This window comes from Choristoneura fumiferana, chromosome 2, assembly GCF_025370935.1.
Source record: "Choristoneura fumiferana chromosome 2, NRCan_CFum_1, whole genome shotgun sequence".
Taxonomy (NCBI): domain Eukaryota; kingdom Metazoa; phylum Arthropoda; class Insecta; order Lepidoptera; family Tortricidae; genus Choristoneura; species Choristoneura fumiferana.
Window position 1 is genome coordinate 13,953,859 of NC_133473.1, and position 8,690 is coordinate 13,962,548.

An 8,690-nucleotide genomic window follows, 5' to 3' on the forward strand; every position below is an offset into this window, starting at 1 on the left:
GAATCTCAGATTTCTTGAGTTCTCTATAACTACAAAAACCGGCCAAGAGCGTGTCGGACACGCCCAAAATAGGGTTCCGTAGCCATTACGAAAAAAATTAAGTAGTATTTTTCTAAGGATTTCGTATTTTATACGCAATCTTCCAAGTTTAGGTAAATTTTATACTGGGCTGCTATTTACTTTTAAACTACTACTAATAATTTTCAAGCAAACTTAACCGCTATAGTTTTCCTTGTAAGTTTGATATACTTACTATCATCCTGAATTTTTATAAAAAATTCCACCACCGGTTTAGATTTTAGAGGGGGGGGGGGGGACGCTCGATTTTAATGAAAATTTGCACTTTAAAGTTGAATAGTTCGCAAACAAATCACTGAATCAAAAAATCGTCTTAGGAACCCCCTAATGGTTTTAAAAGACCTATCCAACGATACCCAGACCATAGGTTGGATGAAAAAAAAAATCACCCTACTTTACGTCTATGGGAGGTACACTAAAAAAATTTTTTTTAATTTTTTATTCTACCATTTTGTCGGCATAGTTTTCATATAGTATATCAGTGAAAATTACAGCTTTCTAGCATTGATAGTCCCTGAGCAAAGCCGCGGACGGACGGACAGACAGACAGACATGGCGAAACTATAAGGGTTCCGTTTTGCCATTTTGGCTCCGGAACCCTAACAATCCTGAATCAACTAGTAGTTCTACTACCTAACTAAGCTAATTACCTATATTATTTCTTATTTATCGATTTCTTGTTTATTTCTAGGTAAACAACGTGGACGAAGTTTTAGAGCGGCACAGTGACTTCCTAGAGCAGTGTTTGGGCGACTGCATGCTCACCAGTCCGCAGCTGCTGAAGGCTGTTACAACGCTGTGCCAAGTCTGCGTGCAGTTCTGCGCTTTCATACAGGTACGGTGTTCGTGTAGATAACGAAAGTGAATGAGATGAATTTAATTTAAATATATATATTTCACAACAAGAGTATACGTCATTATGTCGGCGATAATCTCTGTGCTAGGCCGCTAGGACCTCTACAGTACACTCCATCGCAATTTGCACTTAGAAGCTACGGAGGTATAAAGGAACCTTCTCGTACATGAAAAAAAAACTTACTTACCTCCCTATGTTGCAGCGATTTCATTACAACTCAAAGTAAAGGTTCTTTCAGGGATGAAACGTCGTAAACGCCACTTGCGTTGCGTGTTACGCATTTACCACATTATCTCTGAAAGGTTAGAATGTACGTAGAGAGGTAATTAAGTGATACAATGAAATGCACTCGGCAGTAAAGATAGCAGAATCAAGGCAAGCCTGTTGAAACACTGTGCTTTTGCTGTTTAATGAGAACCACATGAGCACTGTAAATGATCCGATCCCCACAATCATTAGCTTTTACTTGGAAATGAACGTAAAGCAGTAAAGCCCATTGCTCACAGTCCGTGCTGTATAATATTAAGGCTCGCTTTCGTGGGACACGTAACGTCTGTGCGCAAGAGTGAGAAGTGAATGCATCAATATTTTAATGTAAGGTCCTTTGCGTCGTACTTTTCGGACTGTTGTATCTTTTACAACTCGGACCTGAGTTCAGAACAGAAATTGATAAATTCAATTTTAAAATTTAGGGAAGGGTTATACTGATTCTTCTAGGTATTAGGTATACTAGTCTTATGAAAATTTTACAGGGAATATTTTATTTATTTATATATTTAAGCTTTAGGTACCAAAGTATTTTACATACAATCATGTGAAGGAAATAAAAATTAAATATGTATTTTTGTTTTTTAAATGATTTACAGTATTAATCGCTGTTTATTTGCACAAACTAAATAAACTATTTTTTCTATATAAAGTCCAATTTGGTAAATTGCCTTTAGTTACTTAGATGTTGTCAGCCCTTAGTTTAAAATTCTTTGATTCAGTTGTTTAAAGATAAACGCGAGTGGTATTCACTTTTTATATCTACAACTCTTTGAAACATAGTTTACAATCTGTGTTATAATTTTCTAGTTGTTTATGTGCTTTTATGGCATTTTATAGAGTACGTAAAAGATAAAAAACGCATGGTTCAAGTGTAACATTTTTAAGTATTCCACTTATGGGTGCCCAAATCCATGAGCGGTGGTGATTGCTTTCCATCAGGTGACCCTCCAGTTCGTTGTTGTAGGTGTATCACGTTCACATGGATGGTGGCACCCGCAGAGCTAATAAGTGTAACTGATGTAACATGTGGACTCGCTGTCAATACGCACATATTTTTCGTGTTTTCGCATCCTTCAGTAGCTTTCAGTATAAAGTGCAATAATATGTACCTATCTCAAAGTCAAAATTCAAAATATCTTTATTCAATTTAGGATATAACAAGCACTTATGAATGTGAAAAAAAGTCTATAAGATGGAACTTTAAGCTTCCCTGTGTTTCTAGTAGCCTTTGGCTTATTGACGTTAGTGGCAAAATCACATATGTTCTTCTTAACACACACATGATTATTTCAAAAACATAAAGAGATGGCAGGATTAGGATAGCTGTTTTCTTAAAAAAAGATCTTAAAGATTCACGCGTATTCAAATTAAATTGCTCTAATTGCTCTCTTTTGTAAGATAAAAATTAAGTCAATGTCTGCAGCAGATCCCCTTAAAATAAGGCTGTACGAAATATGGTATTAAAGGAAGCAAAATACACCAACCTTACCGTCGCCACCTCAGTTAGCTGCCGTATTTTCCCAACTGCAAAAGAAACGGAGCTCAATCTACCCGCGATTGCTGTGACGTGAGGTCCCCACTGTAGTTTAGAATCGAGCGTTATTCCTAAAAATACTGTTGATTTTACAAATTCAATAGTTTGACCATTTAACTTGATATTAGAAACTGAATTCGAGTTAGATGAATTTATCAACGAAGAATTTAATACATTTGGTTTTCATATATTTGAAACACGCAAACCACGGCCTTATTACGTCGGAATAAGAGCCTGTGGTATGCATACATATTTTTGAAGCTTTGGATAAGGTCATGCTTTGCACCATGTTTTTAGCAGTAACAAAAACAAACCGAGAGACCTGGAACAATAAATATGTGAATTTTTAGCCATATACCTACGCAGTCGCATTTTTAGTTAACGTGGCACTTCTGTCCCTCTTATAACTTCAGTGGTGGCATCACTGAAATGATTTTTTATCTTTATGCGTACCGCAGCTGCTGTTTCTAACTTGAATTTATTTTGTTTTTCTTTTTACGCTACCTACACGTTAATTGGCAAGGAGATGCACAAGTACTTCGTGGACGCAGAGCTTAACAGTATGCTCGGATCAACGTATGACTGTACAGACTATAGCGAGGTATAAATCATTAGCACTCGAGTTTTGCGAACGCACCAATCGCACCATACTCGTTTAATATCAGTTTCGTGTGGCGTCATGTATCATGGAATTGTATGTGAGCGCAGCTTGGGTGTGAATTATTGGATCGGGACGAACCAGGCCTTGAAAGCAGTACCAAAAATACTGATATTTTCTGTCTATTTTCAAGCATTAAAGCGGATTCAACCGGAATTTTTGTTAGGTAAATACGGTTGCAAGCCCACGTAGGAACACAAAATTCTGTGATGCTATTTGTATTTTAGTAAAGTTAAATAGTGCATCCATCCCAACAATCGATCCTTGGATAGTTTTCTTTATCAACCATCGGTTACGTTTTGACGCATTTTCTATGTGTCGGTAAAGGAAAACTATTCGTGAATTAATATTGTATTGGTACCGGCTGTTACACAAATAGTTAAAGACGTTAGAATTTATTATTAGGGTTCCGTGCCCGAAGGGTGGCTCCTTACGGATAGCGTAGCTCTGCCTGTCACAGGGCTGTAGGTATCTCAAAAACAGTTATAGATAAACATGTGAGATTTATACAGAATGTGTATTTCTATTAGCTGTGCTATTAGGTACTTAACGCTACCACACCATACTAAATAAAATAAAATCAAAATACGGGACTATTTTGCATATGCAATGCCCGTTATCGAATAGAAAATCAATTTTTAAGCTACCTATACAAATAACAAAGAGGTTTGAAATTCAAGATTAGACAGAGAAAGACATACTGGCATTGACGTCACACGCCAGTACCGCCATACTTGATGTAGAGAAAAGCGTTTAGACAGTATATAGATTTTTCACTATTATTTCAACCGATTTAACGCTAAACACTATCATCTATATTTTCATAATAATATTAAGATATGGCAAAATCAGGAGCTGTCAAATAATTGTAAGGGGGTATTGATACTAGAAACTTATTTTGTTGTATAACTCTTTTATTCTATTAACGTACCTATTTATAGTTTTTTTTTTGTATTTCTATAATGTTAAAACATACAAACCTCAATATCAACAAATATTAAAGCCCAGTCAAGCGTGAGTCAGTCTTGACTCTCACTTGGCCTGCTTTTTTACCAGACTGGAAGAAAGTCGGGTTATTGACTTGACGTCTAGCTCCGTCTGCTGCTGAGCGCACGTCTTGAGAGAATCGCCTTTAACCATGACAAGAAAAACATAACTGTCTGCAACTCATTTCCTTTGGTCTAATCACATATAAAAAACATCTAAGTAACTATACCGTTTTAAACAATATTTCAATAATTCACACCCATTGGCTGTGTTCACATGTAGGTAATTGTTAGAGCTCTGTCACGTGTATTGCTTCCATGTAGTATTTGTGATGACAAAATCATTAATGTGCGCTTTTTACTATTATTTTCATGACTTCTCTTTTAGAGTACCGTGGTAAGTATGGTTTCCATTTTAGATTTACCTGTAAATTAATTAGTAATTTTTATATTTAAAAGTTTTACTAGTTTAGACTTTTAAGTTAAATTCCATCATTACATTACAGACCATTTTCTACACAAGTCAAACTGTGTATATGTAGCACTAGCTAACCCTTAAAATATACTCTATTAAAACAACAAAAACAAACAATTGCTTATAGACATTTTTAGGTACCCAGTGACGAATAGCTTTTGAATAAGTCTAAATTTCATAAGATACAGTGAAATTTGTATATGTTGCTAAAGAAATAAGATTCATTACAATAATTAAGTCATGCCTTTGATTTTTTATTTATTTTTTGTAATCTGATTCCTATTCGTAAAGTTTGTAAATTTTACGATGACTGAGAACTAAAAAAAAGTTTTTTCTTCGATTGCCTAAAAGTTGATAAAGTACTTTCTATGTTAACGGAAATCTAGAAAAACACTAAACACTCTGATGCCTACCTTAGGGCCTCCGCTAACTCGCACGTGCTGTTTCATTAGAGCTGAAACCCGCCTCACGCAGCGCTGCTCTATTGGATGTCATAAAACAAGCATGCCACGTGGGCGTCTGCGCCGTGCACCCGGGCCAGTTAGCAGAGGCCCTTGGTATTTGAACTCAAAATTAAATCCCAAGAAGCTATCGAACATGTCTGTGTCCTAGGAGCCGGGATGCGGCGGGCCAGCGTCCGGGGGCGGTTCCGCAGATTCGTTCTCTCGCTCGGTGTCCCGATACGCGCTCCGGTTCACTGCCGCACTGCTCTCTGTACTCGCCATCACCGACCAAATGGTTCGCGACAGCAACGCCAATAAGCTGCTCAACATATCCTCCAGGTATGACGCTATCGTATTTTTACCCGACTGCCTGAAGGAGGGTTATGTCTCTCGAGCGAATGTATGTGTGTATGTGGGTATATAATACCAATGTCTTTGGTCCTCGCTGCAGTTTAAACGGACGGATTTCATTTAACATATTTTATGTGGTATCATTATATTCGTCATCCATCACTATCGGAGTGACATAGGGTATATAATATTTCAATATGGCGTCCGCGAAAAAATATGTCATGGGAATTTAAAAAAAATGTGTTGAGCTTTAAGTTAGCTACTTAGTTTAATAGAATTCTAGACCACTAGACTTGTTATCTGTGTGTTAGTATTTTTTAAGGTAGTCGAGTTTTTTTTTATTGTTTTTGCCTACAAGAAGTCACTGTCGACAAAGCAGATGTGATGTTTGCTACGAGTTCTCAGCGGTTTATACTGTGGGAATAAGTAATACTACAAGAACACAAGCCCGGTCTGAGTGGAAATCCTTGGGCGGAGGCTTATGTCCAGCAGTGGACGTCTTTCGGCTGACATGATGATGATGATGAATAAGTACTACTAAAAGCAATGTCACAAATTTGAATACTTAGGCGCTGTTTCACCACTGTTTGATTAATTTTATTTGACGGATAAATGATAAACAAACAGATACGGCATCACATATAACCCGCAAATAAAATTAATAAATGGATGGTGAAACAGCCTCTTATTCTACTAATATTATAAAGCCAAAAGTTGTGTGTGTGCATATGTGTGTATGTTTGTTACTCGTTTACGCTTAAACGACTGGACGGATTTGAATGAAATTTGATATGAGGATAGCTGGACATTTGGAATACCAGTCTTCTTTTTTTCCACTTTTCCCGCGGGATCAAATCTCGAAATTTGCACCGCTGGGTTTAAAGTTTTGGCACTGTTGTTTGTGCAACGTCAATATAAATTTCGGTAATTCCCATGGGAATTAAGTGAAATCCCTAAAACTGCTAATTAATACTGTTTCTAGATTGAACTTCAACACGTACTACGCGAAGCAGTTGGAGAAGTTCTGCAGCGACGACAAAATGCTCGACAGCGGCGACAGGAAAACCGGCTCCTAGCATCGGGCCGTGCGGTCGCACAGCAAACTCATCACGCCGGTGTGAGTGAACTACCGCTGGGCCGTTTGAGCTATTGGGACCAACGCCGGGTTCGCAATGGCCATAACAAAAATAGAAATCTTATCATCAAATATATGTGAATGGAACTATGATATTAATTCCGAATAGATTTTGATAAAACTTACATAGATAACCTAGGGAGTATCTCGTTTCCAATAAAAAAAATCATCAACGTCAGTTCAAAAACAAGTTATCCGTTAAAACCGACTTTTTTTGAAGTCTCGTGAACTAAACCATAACTTGTTATGACATTACATTAGATAGCGAGGGGTGTGACGAACGAGAAGCAAAACTGACGCAGTAAACAGTACCGTACCGACACAATCAAAAACATGTTTTGGTATTAAGTTCACTTGGATACGTTTACCAACTGTATATTTTATTCGTATTGCGAACCCGACTTTGCGTACAAAAAGCGGACCTTTCGTGCTCTCAATCAGCCCTGAAAAAGTGACATCAAGGTGGCATTTATAGAGTTGCCATGTAATACTGAACACTGCACGTTAAAATTAATCGTAGTTATAGTGATAAAGATAATGATAAATCAAACAATTTTATAGAATGCCATTAAGGTCTTTTGTACCTTCCTATCTATGTGACACAATTCTGTTAGGATATTTAAATGTTCATGTAGTAAATTGATTGTCAAGTGAATCCTAGTGCATTTACTAAAGTAAGTTGTAGGCCTATAATTTAATTGTGAAACTAAAATGTTACTGCAGTCTTTTGTGAAAAGTATGTTTATTCCGTCGCTGAACTTAAAATAAGCGATCTACAAAGAGATCATACTAGAAAACAATATTTTTGGGAAGTACAAGTTATCTTTATTGAATCTCGCCATTGGAAAGAAAATGTATTTTATAATCACTTATCGTCGATGAGACTGTAATACCGCGTAACTAGCATTTTCTATAAGGTATATTTTTCACTGCACTAACAGAACTGACATTGTACTGTTCTGACAGTAAAATTATACCTTATGGAAAATGCTAGTTACGCGGTATTACAGTATCTACGACAATTTGTAAAATGTCAAAAAGCAATTTATAATCTGATGACGATAATCTCACGGTATTTTTGATATTAAAGTTCAGTATTATATACTCCTTTTAGCAATAACAATAAAAACATTAGTAAGTACGTCACAAATTAATAGCTTACTATTTGTAGCATACCTACTTAGAATTCTACAAACCATGACATTATATTAGTAAATGTTAAAACTTATCGCTATCCATGTGTTGTGAAATAATACTTCCATTTTTCCTATATTCAATGAAATGAAAACATTATTTCATTTTCATTTCTTTTCTATGTCCAGTGTTAGACTGTTTTTGCAATTTATTGCTGTATGTATGTAATATGATGAAAGCCCCACGCAGAGGGGTTATCCAGAAATGTGGCGCTATGATGACGTTAAATTTTTAGTGTGCCATTAGTTTTTTGTTTGTTAAATTGTTAAAATAAGACTTTAAAGGTCTCATTTCTTTTAATATGCCGTTTACATAAGTTGTTGTAAGAATGTTTGCCAATAAACATAAATGCTAGACAAAATAAAGTTAGTTGAAATATACTAGTAAATAATAGCCATAGCAAATATTAACCCACCCGAAGTGTCATAAACCAGTTTAGTTGGCGTAGTGTTTGAAAATCGAAGTTTAAATATGTAGTCTGGTTAATCTTAGCTATTTGTCCGATTGTTTTTGGTATAATTAATCTTACGCATGGCAATATTGTTCATTACACAATAATGTAATGCTTAAAACCGAGTGTGTACATCTTGATACTCGCAACATGATGAATTTCATAATTGCTTTTTTTATAACAAATAATTCGTATTTTTCGATGTTGTAGCCAGGTAAGTAGTAAATACCTTATTTTTGAGCTCCAATAAACCAAACTA

At 36.0% G+C, this 8,690-nt stretch overlaps 1 protein-coding gene across 1 annotated transcript; it reads left to right on the forward strand.

Moving 5' to 3' along the window:
• Nucleotides 1-773: 773 nt before the first annotated feature.
• LOC141444200 (gamma-tubulin complex component 2 homolog) lies at nt 774-8,677 on the forward strand. The gene is made up of 4 exons (XM_074109678.1): nt 774-913; nt 3,262-3,339; nt 5,470-5,639; nt 6,634-8,677. Exons 1-4 carry the CDS (start codon nt 836-838, stop codon nt 6,725-6,727), a joined length of 420 nt encoding a protein of 139 aa, XP_073965779.1. The 5' UTR covers nt 774-835; the 3' UTR covers nt 6,728-8,677.
• The last annotated feature ends 13 nt before the right edge of the window (nt 8,678-8,690 follow it).

What these genes read in the sequence shown, in the direction of transcription:
- LOC141444200 (XM_074109678.1), top strand. Translation starts at nt 836, where the DNA reads ATGCTCACCAGTCCGCAGCTGCTGAAGGCTGTTACAACGCTGTGCCAA. An exon ending in AGTTCTGCGCTTTCATACAG is followed by an intron (nt 914 to 3,261) that starts GTACGGTGTTCG and finishes TTAATTGGCAAG; the next exon opens with GAGATGCACAAGTACTTCGT. An exon ending in CTGCTCAACATATCCTCCAG is followed by an intron (nt 5,640 to 6,633) that starts GTATGACGCTAT and finishes TACTGTTTCTAG; the next exon opens with ATTGAACTTCAACACGTACT.